Here is an 18,853-nt window from a genome sequence, read left to right as displayed (position 1 = left end):
TCTGGAGCTCCTGATTCTGAGGGTCTGGCGAGAGCCTGAGAATTTACACCTGTAACAAGTTTCCAAGTGAGGCTGATGCTGCTGGTCTAGACACTTGAATTGGAGAGACTCTTGTTGCTGAGGAAGAGACAGGCTTGAAGTGGGTGTGTTGTGCAGGATCATAGAACCCAAGTATGTCCAGTTTTAAGCCTGTGTCCTGGTCCATCTGCACCGGCCCCCTTGTATCTGGCAGACTCCAGGGGGCACCAAGGCAACAATTTACCTTAATAGCAGCTATAGATGAGGCTGTGAACAGGAGCCCCAAACCTCCTGAAATGAAATTGACGTCATGCACTCATCAGAAATGAAATCTGGCTGGGCGTGGTGGCTCACGCCTGTAATCCCAATACTTGGGGAGGCCAAGGCAGGTGGATCGCTTCAGGCCAGGAGTTTGAGACCAGCCTGGCCAACATGGTGAAAGCCCATCTCTACTAAAAATACAAAACTTAGCCAGCATGGTGGTGCACACCTGTAATCCCAGTTATTTTCGAGGCTGAGGCAGGAGAATCACTTGAACTCGGGAGGCAGAGGTTGCAGTGAACTGAGATCATGCCACTGTACTCCAGCCTGGGCAACAGAGCGAGACTCTGCCTCAAACACACACACACAGAAAGAGAGAAATGAAATCCAAGCGTCTTTAAGACTCGAAAGCAGTACGTCTCTATGCCCACAGGCTGGACATTGCTAATCAACCTGGTGGGCTAGAAGAGAAATCCTAAGAAAATCTTCCTGCCTAATCCACCTGTACACCTAATAGATAAGCATGGGTATACCAAGCCATTGAAGTGATCTTCAAACGCTTCATCATTCAGCACTGGGGCCCCAGGCTAAGGTGATTAGGAGTTAGTAGCAGCAGCTGGGGCCACTTGCAGAGCGGCTCCCATTGTCAGCTTCAGTGCCCTCAGCCGTTTCTGCAGCTGCACAGCTGAGCAAGAAGAAACCCTGGCGAGAGGGTGAGAGAGCCCCATGACTCAAGCCGAGGGCAGGTCCCACTCTTACCAGCCCTGCAAGTTTGAGCCTGAAAAACATCCTTTAATGCCAGGGTGGAGGCTCCTTGGGGTGCCCCACACCCACCTCCTGTGACTTAGGAGAGCCAAGACAGTGGAGGAACACACCGCAAACGGGAAACATTCCATCAGGGAACAAAGGGAATTTCTAGCACCCCTAGATCTTGTTCTCCCTCCCACTAGGAAGGCTGACGGCAGCCCGTGTTTCCCTGCACCAGGAGGATAAAGCTTTCCCCGATGAAAGCATTGGCAGTGCCATCTGGAAGGGGCTGATTCACATCCCTTGCAATGGGGAAATCCAGCGTTGGCCTGAAGATCGAGGTGGCTGGCTCATCTCCACCTGCTTCTTCCTACCTTTCTGCCCTCTTGCCTAGAATGTGTTCCCACAAAGGGGACAAGCCCCACTGCTTGCAATTCCAGGACAGCTCTGATTGTTACCACTCTTCTTACTGCACTTGCCGGATTTTATTTTCTGATGTTCATTCAGAAAAGGTGATACATATAACCCAGTATCCAGTTTGGTCAACTGTTTTCTCTCTTTCACCTCCTCATTAGATAGTATCTAATAATTGTTCCTTAAAAGCATTTTGAGAAACTAGTCACCATTTCAGAATTTTCTTTTCTAGCACTTGCCCAGTACCTAACACCAAAAACTGTGTTTGATGCACAGTTATTGAAATTAAAATAAATTGTGAAGGATACTAGTAAGACTCCTGCATGTGCTGTGCTTTAGGAATCTTCAGCCCAGCACAGCGGCTCACACCTATTTGGGAGGCCGAGGCCGGCGGAGGTGGTGGGAGGGATGATGTGGGTATCACTTGAAGCCAGGAGTTCTAGACCAGCCTTGGCAACATGGCAAGACCCCATCTGTACCAAAAAAAAAAAATCTTTTTAATATGGCTGGACATGGTGGTGCGTACTTGTATTTCCCACTACTTGGGAGGCTGAGGCTGGAGGATCACGCGAGCCCAGGAGTTCAAGGCTGTAGTGAGCTATGATGGCATCACTATACTAAAGCCTAGGTGACAGAGTGAGACCCTGTCTCTAAAAAAAAAAAAAAAAGAAAAGAAAAAAAAGAGAGAAAGAATCTTCTAATCTTCTATGTTCCTAGAGTGTACAGTACCTTGGGCCTTGCTGGTACCTCCCATAGGATCTGCCTCCAGTATTTTTTCCCAAATTCTACTGTAAGCCTTTATCACACTAGTATGCGACCTTTAAAGTTTGTGTCGCGTCAGTCTCCTCCTGCAGTAGTGTCCATCCTTGTTATCTTTCATTCCTCCGACCCTCATCTGTACCCAAATCATAGTGTGTCTGAGCCATGTCACAACACTGCAAGAGTTCTGTGGTATAAACATTTCTGCTAGCTCCCAACTCTGCCAGGTACTATACACAGCATTTTAAGAAGTTACAGCCCCCGTCCCTGCAAAGAGTTTGTGTACTGCTTATTGATGAAAAAAAAAAAAAAGACATAAAATGTTGATAAACTGTTAGTAACTTTGAAGGTGGTTTGCCTATTTAAGGACACATAATTACCTTTAAAATTACTGAAGTCTAGTACTTGGTATCTGAGGCCTCAGATGCTAAAGAAATGAAGAATGTCATTGATACCTATTAAAGAAGCCAGGCCAGCCACAATGGCTCAGGCCTGTAATCCCAGCACTTTGGGAGGCCAAGGCGGGCAGGAGTTGGAGACTAGCCTGGCCAACATGGCGAAACCCCGTCTGTACCAAAAATATAAAAATTAGCCGGGTGTGTAATTACACACCCGTAATCCCAGACACTTGGGAGGCTGAGGCAGGAGAGTTGCTTGAGCCTAGGAGGCAGAGGTTACAGCGAGCTGAAATTCCACCACTGCATTCCAGCCTGGGAGACAGAGCAAGATTCTGTCTCAAAAATAAGTAAATAAATAAAAAATAAAGAAGCCAATATCCATATCTACCAATGTCCTGAGCCACGGATTAGCATTTCAAATAAAAAAGTCAACATAGTTGACTGTAGATTTTGCTTCATTTTTATTGTTTAAAGCCGAGATCCATCACCAGATTCTTGAGTCCTGCTGATCACATTGCAGGTGACTCAACGGCGATGATTTCAACTTAAAGCAATTGATTAAGGCTTGAGATCGGGGCCCTGAATCCTGCAGTAGTGATATGTGGAGCTGTCCCCTGTGAGACCCTTTAGACCTGTATTTAAGTGGAGACCCTTAGAGATGGTGAACCATCTGAGTCAGAGCTGTAAGCCTGTGATGGAAGAAAAGGAATGAAATCCCCGCCTCCTCCAGCACTGACTGGCATTCAGATGGGAGGAAGGTCGTGGAACTCACGTCCTGAATCCATTTGCGCAGGGGCTCAGTGCCTCTGTTATTGACCATTGGAGGGGAGTAGGCAGGGCGCATTGGATTCACTCTGCCCTGTGACAGTCCCGTGATTGCTTCCACATTTGTAGCTGCGTCTATTGCTTTTGCTCCTAGGTCTTCAGGTAACACATTTCCAGAAGGTTCAGGTACAGTTTGGGAGGACAACTATGAATTCAAACCATCTGGTTAAGACATGTTCAGGGTTTTTTTTTTTAAAAAAAAAAAAGAATCCAAAATCCATGTTGTAGGAACTTGAATGGGTTTATTCCTTCCTTCCCATCTTGTATTACTTGAAATTCCAGAAAATATGGGAGGGGAGAAAAAAAGGAATAACAACAAAAGCAGCAATAATTGGGTGTATCATTGTAGGTGAAGACACATGGCCCCTTCATAGCTTGTCTGAAAGTGGGAAAGAGCCTAAGATTTGTTCTAAGTGTTGTTTTGGGGATTTGCCATCAGAAAACAGCTCATTCATTCATTCAATTTTTTGAGACGGAGTCTCGCTCTGTTGCCCAGTCTGGAGTGCAGTGGCATGATCTCGGCTTGGTGCAACCTCTGCCTCCCAGGTTCTCTGCTATTCTCCTGCCTCAGCCTCCTGAGTAGCTGAGACTACAGGTGTGCACCACCACATTTGGCTAATTTTTGTATTTTTAGTAGAGATGTTCATGATGACCAGGATGGTCTTGAACTCCAGCTCAAGTGAGCTGCCTGCCTCGGCTTCCCAAAATGCTGGGATTATAGGCATGAGCCACCACACCTGGCCCAGCCATCAGAGAACAGTTCCAGTTTCAGTGGGGGTTAGGAGAGTTAGTTTTTGTTCTCAGGCTTTTTAAAGAAAATAGCACAAACCGACTTAGGAAATACCCAGTGTGCTACAGGGACGTGTAGCTTGTTGCATTAACCACCCAAACGAAAAAATGGGACAACAACCTTTATTAAATGGGATGATGAGGCTGCTCTCGGCTTCTTGACTGGAAGTCTAGGGCCATAAATGACCCATTCTCTACAAAACTAAGGGATATGTTGTGTTTTCAAATAGGAATTTGGCTATGTGATTACTGAGATGTCCATTGAGTCATCTGCAGTGTGGTCAGCAAGATTGGGAAGAATCTGATGATGGATCTTGGGTTTAAAAACTAGAAAATGAACCAAAACCCGCAGTCTGTCATTGTACCCTGGCTCTGATACTTTCCGTTCCGGGAGAAAACAGGTTGTGTTAAACGTGGGCCCGGCATTGCCTGGGATCCGTCCACATTCAGTCCTCAGCTGTTGACACACTCCCATTCTCTGAATGCTAGCACTTCCTCCCATTGTTAAGGAAGTTTATTAATAACTAATGTAACAATGAGGGTGCCAGCTATCTGACATCTCTCCAAACAGAGAGGGGAGCCGATAGGCTCTGCCAACATCATGATGGCGGCTGTGTTCAGCTCAAAGTTCACTGCCTTGCGCTGGTATAAATCACACGACATTTTTCAGTTTTGTCTTCATCCCTTCTCTTTTGCCCTTCCTCCTTCTCCTCCCTATATCTCTCTTCCTGGCCTTTTAAAGTTCTCCGTTACCCATGGCCTGTGGCCTCTCCTTTTAGGTCTAACAATGGACAGGATTCCAGGGGCCTTAATTTTGGTCATAGCCTCTGCTCTGCCGCAGGGCGCAGCCAAAGTCAGACTGTGCCAGAGTTTGTTTATGCTGGACTGTGTGCCCGGGGAGAGCTGCGAAATCTCTTTCTGGGGAATGGATGGTTCTGGACGTGTTTGAGCAGGACTGGCCTGAGTCAAAATTGAGAGGGAGACAGAATCGTTATCCCTTTCTGCCCTTATTTTGGGGGAAATAAAAACAGTCATTTACACAGCTATATGTATGCCCTCAGGTGTTACTAATAAAGGAATATTTGCCCACTGAAGAGAACCAGGACCGAATGACAATGTGGAACCTAAATGAATGACTTTCCAATGATAAATTTTTTTTTTTTTTTTTTTTGAGACAGGGTCTCGCTCTGTCGCCCTGAGTGCAGTGGCGCAATGCTAACTCACTCCAGCCTCAAACTCCTGGGCTTAAGGGATCCTCCTGCCTCAGCCTTCTGACTGGGTAGGACTGTGATGAAATTTATTTATTTATTTATTTATTTATTTATTTTTTTTTTGAGACGGAGTCTCACGCTGTTGCCCAGGCTGGAGTGCAGTGGCGCGATCTCGGCTCACTGCAAGCTCCGCCTCCTGGGTTCACGCCATTCTCCTGCCTCAGCCTCCTGAGTAGCTGGGACTACAGGCGCCTGCCACCGCGCCCGGCTAATTTTTTTGTATTTTTAGTAGAGACGGGGTTTCACTGTGGTCTCGATCTCCTGACCTTGTGATCCACCCGCCTCGGCCTCCCAAAGTGCTGGGATTACAGGCTTGAGCCACCGCGCCCGGCCGTGATGAAATTTAAATACTGAAAAAGTGATATCACTGTCACTTCCCACAAGCATTTCTCTGTTCCCATTTGGGGCCAGCCCTCTGTTCCAGTACTCCTTTGCTGGGAGCACAGAACAAGGATGACTGAAATTCAGTTAATCTGCAAACGTTGGTATTGCAGTAGCCTAACAAGCTTGGAGCCAGAAGATGGGACAGCTCCCTCATTTCACAGCCTAAGAAATGGAAACTGTAGGATTTACAAACCATAGTTTCAACTGGGTATTTTACTGGATGCTGCTAATTTTTGTAACTGAATGTTCAGTTTTTTTTTTTTTTTTCCCCTCTCCTCTCTCTGTTAAATTACATTTGCACTCTTCACCAAGGTTCAGTGAGCCATGGAGTCTAGCCAGAAAGCAAAGCTCTTCCAGAGACTTCCAGCCACCATCAAAAGGCGCTTGCTTTTCAAAGAGCTTCAATTTCAGTGCTCTCTGAAATGAACTATTTTATTTCTGAAATTTCTAAGCCTGATGAAAAGTTCTCCAAGCATGCATTTTTTCATGTTAAAAATCACATTTAATTCTCTATAACGGTCCCCAGAGATGACACATTAATCCCGCACTCTGCAAAGTGGCATTATTTCCCGTGGTCTCCTGGGACATATTTTATGTAAGGAATTCATCACTGAGGATTTGTCAAGGAAATAAATATCTTTTTATCATAAAGAAGAATTCTAACCTCTTCCTCGTGTTTATTCCTGGGGTGTCTGCCAAAACTTTTCCTTACAGCTTCTACTGATCTGCTGGGAATATGCCTTCTTCATTTTTTTTTTTTTCTCTAAAGGTCTAAAGAGACGGATTGTCATTTCCCTTCTTTAGTTCTGGAACAACAGATTCCTTTCTTCTTTGGAGCACCGTTGGCTTCGAATTCTCCCCTCCTTCCAGAGAGGAAAGCACCCCTTCTCTGTCTTCTGAAATCAGTGGCTGGTCGTCAATATCTCCTCTGTGTCAAAAACAGATGAGCCACGCGTGGCTCCTGACAGCGTCCTCCGGGCAGAATGTATGCTCATATCCGGTGCTGAGTCGCCCGGGGTCTTCTGAACAATCGGAGCATTTCTGGCTCGCGGCTGAATGAGGCTGTCCTTCCATGTGTCCGCCAGCCGGGAGAAGAGCTGCTGTTTGTGCTGCTGGCATTCCCTCCACATCCGCCCCTCCACACCCAGCTGTCCCCAGCTGGAGTCTGGAGTTCCCCGGCTGGAAGCTGGGAAACTCACAGTGACACAGGCAATGTCTCCAGGGTCTCAAACAATGTCCACAGCATTGGGAAATTCACTCCATAGATTTCCAAATACCCCCGAAAATGGCTTTCTGACTTGGCATGAGTCACTCCATCTCTCTCTCTGCTTGGATGGGAATTGTCTCTGTAGGGTCAGCTCTTTTTATCTTCCTCGTTGGCCAGATTATTAGTGACCTAGTTCAATAAAAATCCTTTGGATTAGGATTGAAATGTCGTAAGGTCGCCGAAAACAACAGGTTCTATTTTTAATCTAGTATCATTCAAGTAGATATTTTCCTCCCGAAAACTGGGAGGAAAGATTTTTTGCTGGAGAACTGACCTGACACTGTGTTTTCTTGACAATATTTCAGAGACAGGCTTAACCTTCTCAGAGAGACAATAAAAAAACTCACCCAGCTGGGCGCAGTGGCTGACGCCTGTAATCCCAGCACTTTGGGAGTCAAGGCGGGCAGATCACTTGAGGTCAGCAGTTGGAGACCAGCCTGGCCAACATGGTGAAACCTCGTCTCTACTAAAAATAGAAAAATTAGTCAGGCGTGGTGGCATACTATAATCCCAGCTACTCGGTAGGCTGAGGCAGGAGAATCACTTGAACCCAGGAGGCGGAGGTTGCAATGAGCTGAGATCACACCACTGCACTCCAGCCTGGGTGATCCAAAGAGCCCCTGCCCTGCTTCCTGCTCTTAGGTTTTGATGCTTGCACTGTCATGCAAGGAGCCCCGGCTTGGGAGGCAATGTGACTGCCTTCTACACAGGTTTACTAGGGCAACCCAGCTGCGATCAAGACAGAAAGCTCCTACCCGTGTTGAGCTTTTATGCAAGAGGCAAAAGACAGAACAGCAGAATTAGACTCCCAGTTCAGCCTCCCTCTGACTCTGACCTTCTCTATGAAAATGGGAGACCGGGCGCGGTGATTCACGCCTGTAATCCCAGCACTTTGGGAGGCCGAGGCAGGTGGATCACGAGGTCAGGAGTTCAAGACCAGCCTGACCAATATGGTGAAACCCCATCTCTACTAAAAATAGAAAAATTAGCCAGGCATGGTGGCGTGCGCCTGTAGTCCCAGCTACTCAGGAGGCTGAGGCAGGAGAATCACTTGAACCCAGGAGGTGGAGGTTGCAGTGAGTCGAGATCATGCCACTGCACTCCAGCTTGGGTGACAGAGCAAGACTCCATCTCAAAAAAAAAAAAAAAAGAAAAGAAAAGAAAAAGAAAATGGGATAATGTCTCTGTGAGGATTCGGTGAAGTACAGTGGGTAGGAAGCTCCTGTTTAGGAGTTCTGTAAAAATTCATTTCCTTACCCTTCTCGTGAGCTTCCTGAATTGATGTGGCCATGGTGGGTGGTACGTCTGCAAGCATTCCACGTTTCCTTGCTTGTCCACTAAATAGGCTTTCTCATCTACATTTTGGAGCTCTCCGAATTGGGATGCAGACTCCTAATAAAGGCTAGAAATAGTGGTGGGTTTCAGATGGGGCGTTGCTTTGTTGCCCGGGCTGGAGTGCAGTAGTGCAATCACAGCTCACAGTAGCTTCCACACCTCGGCTAGAGCAGTTCTCCCACCTCAGCCTCCAGAGTAGCTGAGACCACAGGCATGCACTACCCTGCCTTACTAATTGTTGTTTTAATTTTTGTAGACACAAGGTCTGGCTATGTTGCCCAAGCTGGTCTCAAACTCCTGGCCTGAAGCAGTCATCCCATTTTGGCCTCCCAGAAGTGCTGGGACTCTAGGTGTGAGCCACCACCCCAGCCTCACTTTTTAATAGAAAGAGTAACTAGTATTCACGTAACACTTAATGTATTCTCACCTCTCTTCTAAACATCTTCTAAGCGTTTATCCCTTTTAATTCTCCCCACTTTTGAAGAAGTGCTATTTCCATTCCCATTTTATAGGGGAGGAAACAGACTTCAAGAGATTGCACAACCTTCCCAAGTCCCCACAGCTGGTAAACGGCAGTGCTGGAACACACACCCAGGCCTGTTAACTCAAAACCACTGGTGTGGGCTTTTGCTTTAGAGGAGACTATGTACCAGTTTGTGTTTTCTAAAGAATATTCAGAATACTCATAAATCTGAGTGTTGTCTGAAACTTTACCGAAATATATATATATGTATGTATCTATATATATATGTATATATGTGTAGATATTTGTGCATTATGCGTATCTTTTAAAAAACATGTTGAGATCACCTCTGTTTTTCCTTTGACTCCTACACCAACTTCTTATGCTTGGACAGCCCTTTCCAGGTAGCACTTAGCTACTGTTTTTTCAATCAATAAAATTTGAAATCTCACCCTTCTACCTAGAATAAAGGTTCCATCCATCTTCTACTTCATTAATTCCAAAGACAGCTCAGATTAAACTCTGTTTAGCATTTGAGTTTACAAATATTTGCTTCGGTCTGTTGATAAGATGAAGCAGTAAATTCTTTAGGCCCTGGTTAATAATGAGACACACCCTTCTAGCCCGGGAGAGGCTGTAGCAGTAAATGAAATGAGAGCAGAGTTGGCAGAAGGCTAGAAGTTGGGAAGGTAGAGAAAAGGGGGAGGGAAGATTGCACTGTGTATAGGATTTCTGTTGTAAAAATTGCAAAAGTGACTGCTAGCAGCAAGAAGGAACTGTCTCACGCCTGTCCATGTGAAGAGACCACCAAACAAGCTTTGTGTGAGCAACAAGGCTGTTTATTTCACCTGGGTGCAAGCGGGCTGAGTCCAAAAAAGGAGTCAGCAAAGGGTGGTGGATTATCATTAGTTCTTATAGGTTTTGGGATCCGCGGTGGAGTTAAGAGCAATGTTTTGGGGCCAGGGAGTGGATCTCACAAAGTACATTCTCAAGGGTGGGGAGAATTATAAAGAACCTTTTTAAGGTGGAGGAGATTACAAAGTACATTGATGAGTTAGGGTGGGGCAGAAACAAATCACAGTGGTGGAATGTCATCAGTTAAGGCTATTTTCACTTCTGTGGGTCTTCAGTTGCTTCGGGCCATCTGGATGTGTGCGTGCAGGTCACTGGGGATATGTTGGCTTAGCTTGGGCTCAGAGGCCTGACAAGAACTCTGAGTAAGTTCTTTATTGAGTAATAGTGCCTTCAGTTTGAGGAATCTTAGAGATTGGTCAATTGGTCATTTTATAGACGGGGCCATGAGGTTAGTAACTCAAGGGCTTACACCATTTAATGGCAGATGTGTGATGAAAATCCAGTGTCTTTCCCACCAGTCACCCCCCTCTCCGTGATAGCAGATTTAGATCATTTAATTTTTTTTTAATAGAGAACAGGTCTCACTATGTTGGCCAAGCTGGTCTTGAACTCCTGGCGTCAAGCAGCCCTCCCACCTCAGCCTCCCAAAGTGCTGGGATTACAGTGGGATTACAGGTATGAGCCACTGCGCCCAGCCTATATCCTTTTTATTTGTTTATTTATTTTGTTTTTTTGAAATGGAGTCTCGGTCTGTCACCCAGGCTGGAGTGCAGTGGTGCCATCTCAGCTTACCGCAACCTCCACCTTCCAGGTTCAAGTGATTCTCCTCTCTCAGCCCCCCGAGTAGCTGGGATTATAGGCGCGTGCCACAACGCCCAGCTAATTTTTGTACTTTTAAAGCATAGAGACAAGTTTTCGCCATGTTGACCAGGCTGCTGTGAAACTCCTGACCTCGTGATCCGCCCACCTTGGCCTCCCAAAGTGCTGGGATTACAGGCGTGAGCCACGGCGCCCAGCCCTTTTTTTTTAATTTCTAAGGGGCTAAACACAACCTCAGAGGGGTTTGCACTTGCAAGAGCATATATGTGTTCAAATAACTGGAAATGGATAAATCAGCATAAGCCTAGGTGCTGATTTGAAATTTGAATTTTAGGTTTTGTTTTGTTTTGTTTTTTTTGAGACGGAGTCTCGCTCTGTGGCCCAGGCTGGAGTGCAGTGACCAGATCTCAGCTCACTGCAAGCTCCGCCTCCCAGATTCACGCCATTCTCCTGCCTCAGCCTCCTGAGTAGCTGGGACTACAGGCGCCCGCCACCTCGCCCGGCTAGTTTTTTTGTATTTTTAGTAGAGATGGGGTTTCACCGTGGTAGCCAGGATGGTCTCGATCTCCTGACCTCGTGATCCGCCCGTCTCGGCCTCCCAAAGTGCTGGGATTACAGGCTTGAGCCACCGTGCCCGGCTGGTTTTGTTTTTGTAGAGATGGAGTCTCACCATGTTACCCAGGCTGGTCTCACACTCCTGACTTCAAGGGATGCTCCCTCCTTGGCTCCCAAAGTGCTGGGATTACGGGTGTGAGCCGCCGCGCCCAGCTTTTAGTTTTCGAGAGTCCCATTTCCCTGAGCCCTAAGCCTCTGCCCTGACTCAGTTTCTTCCTGGAGTCATTCTGTCACTTGAGGGCATCAAGGCGGGCAGCGAGAGTGAACCTCCGCCTCCTGATTTCTCCCTGTCTTGTAGCTTCTTTCTTTCTTCCCTTTTAAAACCACCCTGCTGGGTTGGGGGATGCCTAGTGGGCATTTGTGGAGGAGGTGGGAAAGCAGATCAACATCAGAGGGCATTTTGGACTCCCTCTCCTGATGCCCTTTGAGCTGCTTCCATGGAATGTTCCTGGTGTGTCTGTGTCACTGGGCACTCAGCCACCTCTTGCCTTAGTGGCCACGTTTGCCTAGTTGCAGGTAGCAGCCCACAGGCTCAGATCACACAAGCTCTGAGATCACACAAGCCATGAGAGCTCCGAGCCCTTGCCCCAGAACAGTGGATTTCCTTTAAAGACAAAAAAGGCAGTGGGAACCCTTTTCGTTACAATACGGCAGCCTGAATTCATGCAGCAGGTTCACAGGGGGCTGCTTTATTTTGAGGAACGTGGAGTACAATAGTATAAGAACAGTCACGGAACCACCTTGACCCCACCTCCATCCATAGCTGCCCCAAAGACATAGCTGCAAACCCAGGGACTCAGGAAACATCATTTGTGAACATTGGTTTTTTGTTTTTTTTTTTTTTTTGGTTTTTTTTTGTTTGTTTGTTTTTTTGAGACAGAATCTCGCTCTGTCGCCCAGGCTGTGGTGCAGTGGACCAATCTCAGCTCACTGCAACCTCCGCCTCCTGGGTTCAAGCAATTCTCTGCCTCAGCCTCCCGAGTGGCTGGGATTACAGGTGCCCACCACCATGCCTAATTTTTTTTTTTGTATTTTTAGTAGAGACGGGGTTTAACCATCTTGATCAAGCTGGTCTCAATCTCCTGACCTCATGATCCACCTGCCTCCACCTCCCAAAGTGCTGGGATTACAAGCGTGAGCCACCGCGGCCGCGCCATAACACTGTGTATTTTTAAAAAGTGGATCTCGTAGAAGTATAAAGTAGAACAGAAGTTTCTAGAGGCTGGGAAAGGTAGAGAGAGTAGGAGATGGGGGAGATTTGCTGAAGGACAGAAATTACAGCGAGGTAGGAGGAATGTGTTTGAGTGTCCTATAGCACTGTAGGATAATAGTTAACCATAGGGTATTGTATAGCTTCAAATAGCTAGAGGGAGGATATTGAGTATTTCCAACCCAAAAAATGATCAATGTTTGGATGATGGATATGCTAATTAACCTGAAATGTACCAAAACATCACTGTGTACCCCATAAATACATACAATTATTATGTGTCAATTAAAAATAATTTTTAAAGAAAACACTGCCTAGTTCTGTATTGCTCCTTTCTAAAGGTAAGCTTTGGACCTCAAGTGTTCCACTGAATTGGGTACGAAGCTCTTTTCTTTGACTGATACTTCATTGAGCAACAGTGAACAGGCAGTTGCAATGATTTCTGTCTTTCTAATTCTACCGGGCGCGGGGGGTGGTGTGTGCGCGCACACACACACGTTCAACCTGCCCTAGTTTGAGGGTTGACCTGTTACAGGCTCAGTACAAAGTGCTGCAGGTGTGTTATCTCATTCAGCCCTTTATGAATTAAGGAGGGCAGGTAACACCCAAGGCCACACATCCAGTAAGTGGTTTTGACTTTATCTAACCCAGATCTGTTTTACCCTTTATCCGCCATCCAGTTAATACTACAGTGGAAATCTGCATGTCCAGGGTAGGCTGGCTCAGTGACTTTGCAGGGACTTAACTTGGTACCCAGACACCATCTTCGCCCTGAAGTAACTCCCAGGTTAATGGCATGAAACGGAGCCAACCAGCATTAGCGGAGCCAACCAGCATTAGCGGAGCCAACCAGCATTAGCGGATACAGAGAGGGGCTCTTGAGCCATCGAGTCTGCCAACACTTTCTTGCCTGTTTTCTGTGGCTTGGTATCTAGGCTAATTATTGTAAATGATGATAATTTGGGTAGCATTAATGAGCCCTGGAACTCAGGGCCATATCTTAACTAATCCCATAACTAGCAACATGATCATCTAAAAATGGTGTGCTTTACCTCCCTTGAGTTTCATATTGTTGTGATTTGTGCCATTCTTGAACACAGTTAATTCTTAGATTGGACTTAATAAATCATTATTTCCTTTTGAGAGGTTAGGCAGGGGTGACAGGGAAAACAACGAATTTTTCACTTGAGCTAGAAATCCTTTAATCTTCTTGGACTCAAGTTTCTCTAGGCCTGTTTTTTAAATCTAAAGTCTGCCTTCCTTCCAGTATTGTTTTACATTCTTATTAATTCTTTCAATGATGAAACAGAGAGTACTTCAGTAAATGTTCCTGAGTCTTCAAATGTGATTGGCGACTATTACTAACAGAACCAGATTAAGAGTCACAATGATTTAGCCATGTAACCTTGGAGGGACATACACTGGAGATCATTTAGGACTGGTAAGCACAGGGTGATTGGCTTATGGAGGGAGCAAACCTAAACCATTTCCAAAAGGGGAACCTACAATAATGTCCAGCGATGTGCTGTATGAATGTGACACTCTATGGATTTAGTATTTGAGAACCATGAGGTCATGGATGAAGCTTTCTTGTGTCCAGTTGCATTCGGAGACCTGCAACTGAAGTATGTCAAAATCCAGGGAAGAGCTACAAACAATTCAGAGCGTGGAAGGTAGGTTCCATAATGGAACAACTTACAGGTGTTAGATTTTTGTTATGAAGAGGAGATACAACTGAATTACAGCATCCAAGTATATGACTGTGAACATTTATTTGGTTGCTCATTCAAGCTAATATTTGTTAGCTGCTTTGGAGGCATAAAGATAGTATGTTTCTGCGGTGACAGATATATTCTCTATTTCAAGCTCGAACTGAGTAAGCAAGGGAAAGAACAAAACCCATGTCAGAGTCAGAATGTTCTTAGACATTGAGAGTTCTTGATGATTGGGGTTGTAAGAGCCTGTACGTATGGAAATTGATGAAATACAGGGTTTTCTACTCAGAGATGTTAAATAGAAGAATAGTATATTTATGGGGACAATTTAAGTGAAGCAGAGCTGTTTGATGTCACGGGACAAAAGTTCTTTCTAGCCTTATGATGCTGCAATGCCTTTTCTACCATTGGAAGAAACAGAACTGTTGATTCTGGGAATTCTGATTGGATTATTCTCTCATCCGTTTATAAAATTATCCAAAAATTCAATTGTTTCCTATGGAAATACAATTTCTTCTCCTTCCTACCAAAAGTCCTACCAAGGTTTTACTGGGATTGCATTGATTCTGTTGTTTAATTCATGGAGAATGGACGTCTTTGCAACATCAAGCTTCTAATCCTTGACCACAGTGTATCTCTCTTTTTATTTAGGTCTTTAATTTTTCTCAGCAGAGTGGGATAGTTTTTGCGGTAGAGATCTTGCTCATCTTTAATTAGATTAATCTCCCTAGGTATTTGAAGTTCTTTGATGCAGTTGTCAGTGGCATGGTGTGAGCCCCTTGAATGCACACCGACTAACACCTGTCCATTTCTAACACTTCTGCTCACGATGGGCTTGCAAAGAAAAGTTATAATCAGCTTTTCCCTTTGTAGAGAGTCAATGTTCCTTTTCTAACCCATCAAGGTAGAAAAAGTATAATAGCTTCACTGCAGGAAACTTATTTCAGAATCCAAACACTGGCAGCCCAGAAATTACTCCTTTGGTCTAACCTAAATTCCTCCAGTTGGCATTTCAGCTTATTTTCCTTTTGTTTGGTTTGAAGTTTGCCTTCCACAAAGGCTTCCTATCTAGCACTCTGCTATTTGAATCATCATGTTTTAACCAGGAAAAGCATGTTAAAATATGTATCACTTTTATTAGGAGAATTTGCTCGATACAAAACATGAAGTTAAAAAATACAATAACATTCTAATTTTATTTTTTAAATATATGTGCTTAGGAAAAAAGGCCAAAAGAAAATGCACAGCAATGGTTATTTCTGGGTGATTAGTTAATGGACTATTTTTTACACGTGTCTACATTTTCAGGGTTTTCATGATAAACACGCATTATGTTTGCATTAAGCAAAAATAATAAGTATTTTTAAGTGAACAAAATAACATATTAAATATGTTTTAGGGCTGGGCACAGTGGCTCACACCTGGAATCCCAGCACTTTGGGAGGCCGAGGCAGGCAGATCTCTTGAGGTCAGGAGTTCGAGACCAGCCTGGCCAATGTGGCGAAACCCCATCTCTGCTAGCGTGGTGTGGTGGCAGGTGCCTGTAACCCCAGCTACTCGGGAGGCTGAGGCATGAGAACCGCTTGAAGCTGAGAGGCGGAGGTTGCAGTGAGCCAAGATCATGCCACTGTACTCCAGCCTGGGTGACAGTGAGACTGTATCAAAAAAAGAAAAAAAAACAAATAACTCAATATGTATTAAAATTGCTGGCGTGAGCTTTTCTTTCCCCCTTTCTTGTGTAAAGTCTATTAGAATTTGCTAGTAAAATTAAAGCAGGTATGTGACATATCGTAAGATAATCGAGAAAGATAAACTTCTTTTTCAGGAGGGTCCATCTTCCTGCCATTTCTTCTGACTAGCTATAAATTCCATGCAGTGCTGGAATGTGCTTCTCACAGTTAAAGCGCTGAGCACCTGTTTTATTTCACACTCCCTTGGTTCCTGGGGTAAATCCCATCTCCGCAGCGTGGGCTCCAGTTAAATTCATTAGTGGTCCAGATGTGTGTCCCCTGTCAGCTGGCCAAGTAACCCCACTGTTTATTGACAGGTTCTCAGGAATCAGATAGCTCGCAGTCGGCCAAGAAGGACATGCTGGCTGCCTTGAAGTCCAGGCAGGAAGCTCTGGAGGAAACCCTGCGTCAGAGGCTGGAGGAACTGAAGAAGCTGTGTCTCCGAGAAGCTGTAAGCCTTTCCTAGCTCATCCCGTTGAGATTGGTGTTGTCTTGTGATGTCATTGATCTTTCTGATGTCATTTGATCTTTTTGATGTCATTTGACTGATGTCATTTGATCGTTTTGATGGAAGGCAAGGTTAGTGATAAAAAGAGAGCCTCTCTGGGTGGCGAGCACTCTCCTGAAACACAAATGTTGGAAACATCCAAACCTCTCTCGTGTGCTTTATCAGAGAAAGAATTGGAGCAGAACCACATTAGTCCAAATCCATTGCAAATCTTACGAAAGCAGTTTGGCGTGGCTGGGGAATGCGCTATGTGGTACTGTTAATATTAGTGACTTTTTATAAAGAATATGCTTAAAGGGTTGGGGAAAATATGGGTTTTGGTGTCTGCCTTTAATTATTTGGAAAACCTAGTTTTGTTTTCAATAAAATAAAAAGTCCCTAAACCCATCAAAGAATTAGTTGATGAAGAACTATGACAACCAGTATGAATCCCAAATAAGACCCCATGGGAGTCCCAGTGACAAGTCCTAATGATGATCCCTCATACTTGCATGGTAGTTCATAAAGCATCTCCTCCCATGACAGTGCCTCATTGGTTATAAGGGCTGGCCACCATCTTCCCAAGATTTTGTGCCTGAGTTTATTGTTGTGGCTTTTGTTCTTAAGGGTATTTCAGACTTGTCTTTGGACATCCTATTGAGCAGCTGGTGGTCAACAAGGAAACCACGATCTCACTTGATATATCATCACCTTTAGACCCTGTGATCTGGTGTTTAACTTTTCATTTTAAAAAATGAAATCTTAGCCTAATGACATTTTTAAATTTTATGCAGGCTGGGCACAGTTACTCATTACTGTAATACTAGCACTTTGGGAGGCTGAGGCAAGAGGATCAGTGGAGACGAGAGAGTAGCCTGGGCAACATAGTGAGACCCTGTCTCTACAAAAAAATAGCCAGATAGCCAGAGGTGGTGGTGTGTGTCTGTAGTCCCAGCTACTCAGGAGAGTAAGGCAGGAGGATCACCTGCACCTGGAAGGTTGAGGCTGCAGTAAGCGATGATCATGCCATTGCACTCCAGATTGGATGACAGAGCAAGACCTTGTCTCAAAAAAAAAAAAAAAAAAAAAGCAAAGCAAAGCAATGCTTTCTCGACCCTATGTATGTGCTAGTCTCACAGAAGTTGCTGCAAGCTGCTGTCTATATTTATTTAAATATCCATTTCCACCTTCTTCTGTTTATTTCATGACTGTTAGAAGTGTTTGAAGGCTTCATGTTTTAATGCAACACACTTGACTGTGTGTGTGTGTGTGTGCGCGCGCGTGTGTGTGTGCATTGTGCACATGGGCACAATGGGGTGGGAGCTCTCCAAGGCGGGTGTGACTATGCACCACCTAACCTTACAAAGAGCTTTGCTGGTAAACAGTTGAGAATGGGAAGTCAAAAGAGGTCCCCAAAGTAAGTCAAAGAGACGTATACCCCTCCCCCAAACACTAAGGCCTTGCAGCAGGAAGATTGAAACAAGGGGCTGTAGAGTGAGATCACATTACATTTCAACTTGGCCTAATTATGGTCTGGATTGATTTAGACTGGAGCCTGCTCAAAGCAGAACCACATTAGTCCAAATCCATTGCAAATCTTAGGAAAGCAGTGGGCCTGGCTGGAGAATGCGCTATGTGATACTGTTAATATTAGCAACGTTTTTAGAAAGAAGATGCTTGAAGGATTGGGAAAAAAGGAGTTTTGATGTCTGCCTTTAATAATTTGGAAAGCCTTGTTTTGTTTCTAATAAAAAGTCCCTAAACCCGGCAGGGAATGCATGTTTGGAAAATGTAAGGAACGTGTCAGGGCAAGATGAGCATGCGTTATTAAAAAATCTCACCATCGCTCTTAAAAACAAAAGCAAAAGAAGGAAAACAAAGCTGCCACTTCTTATAATGTTAACACCAGAAAATGTAATTGAGTGGAATAAATAACCCAACAAGAAGTCAGTTGCAGGTAGATTTCTCCTGTGATCATTCCCTATAGTTAGTCCCACCATAGCCTCTTGATGCATGTGTAGTCAAGGGCTGGGGGGAAGTCTTGGTAAATCTGTGCTGTTCTGTATCTCTCCCCTCAGCTCAGAGTATCAAGAAGCGCTGTTTGACCCCTGGGGAGGGGGGCAGCTAAAATGAGGGAGGGGGAGAGCATTTGGCAGGATATAGGGAGGCACTAAGCTGAGGCCCCACTGCAGAGTGTTAAATTACTTCTTCGCTATACAGCTCTGGTTACACACGAAATCAGATTAAATATCTGGAGAATCAAGACTTTGACTCAAATACCTTCAAGTGGATGGTGGAAAAAAATCAGTAGCCTCATTTTTTAAACTACATTTTAAAACCACAAACAGTTTAGAGTTATAAATCCATGGCAATTTTAACAACTTTTCCCTCCTTTTTGGAAGTTTCTAGGTTTAAAAAAAAAAAAAAATCAAGTCCTGACAATATAAAACCCCCAATAGTTGTGTTATTTATAGATAGTCTTTTAGGGAAG

At 44.8% G+C, this 18,853-nt stretch overlaps 1 protein-coding gene across 23 annotated transcripts in view; it reads left to right on the top strand.

Annotated features, from left to right (window-relative positions):
* Positions 1-18,853, top strand: part of FRMD4A (FERM domain containing 4A) — a 379,365-nt gene that overhangs the window by 333,550 nt on the left and 26,962 nt on the right. For all 23 annotated transcript variants that reach the window (XM_077945785.1, XM_015146511.3, XM_015146514.3 and 20 more), the window contains one exon: positions 16,193-16,326. In XM_077945785.1, coding sequence (XP_077801911.1) covers positions 16,193-16,326 — 134 coding nt within the window. The remainder of the gene's footprint in view (positions 1-16,192; positions 16,327-18,853) is intronic.

This window comes from Macaca mulatta, chromosome 9, assembly GCF_049350105.2.
Source record: "Macaca mulatta isolate MMU2019108-1 chromosome 9, T2T-MMU8v2.0, whole genome shotgun sequence".
Classification (NCBI taxonomy): Eukaryota; Metazoa; Chordata; class Mammalia; order Primates; family Cercopithecidae; genus Macaca; species Macaca mulatta.
The sequence above is the reverse complement of the archived record's forward strand: the minus strand, read 5'-3'. Positions and strand labels throughout refer to the sequence as shown.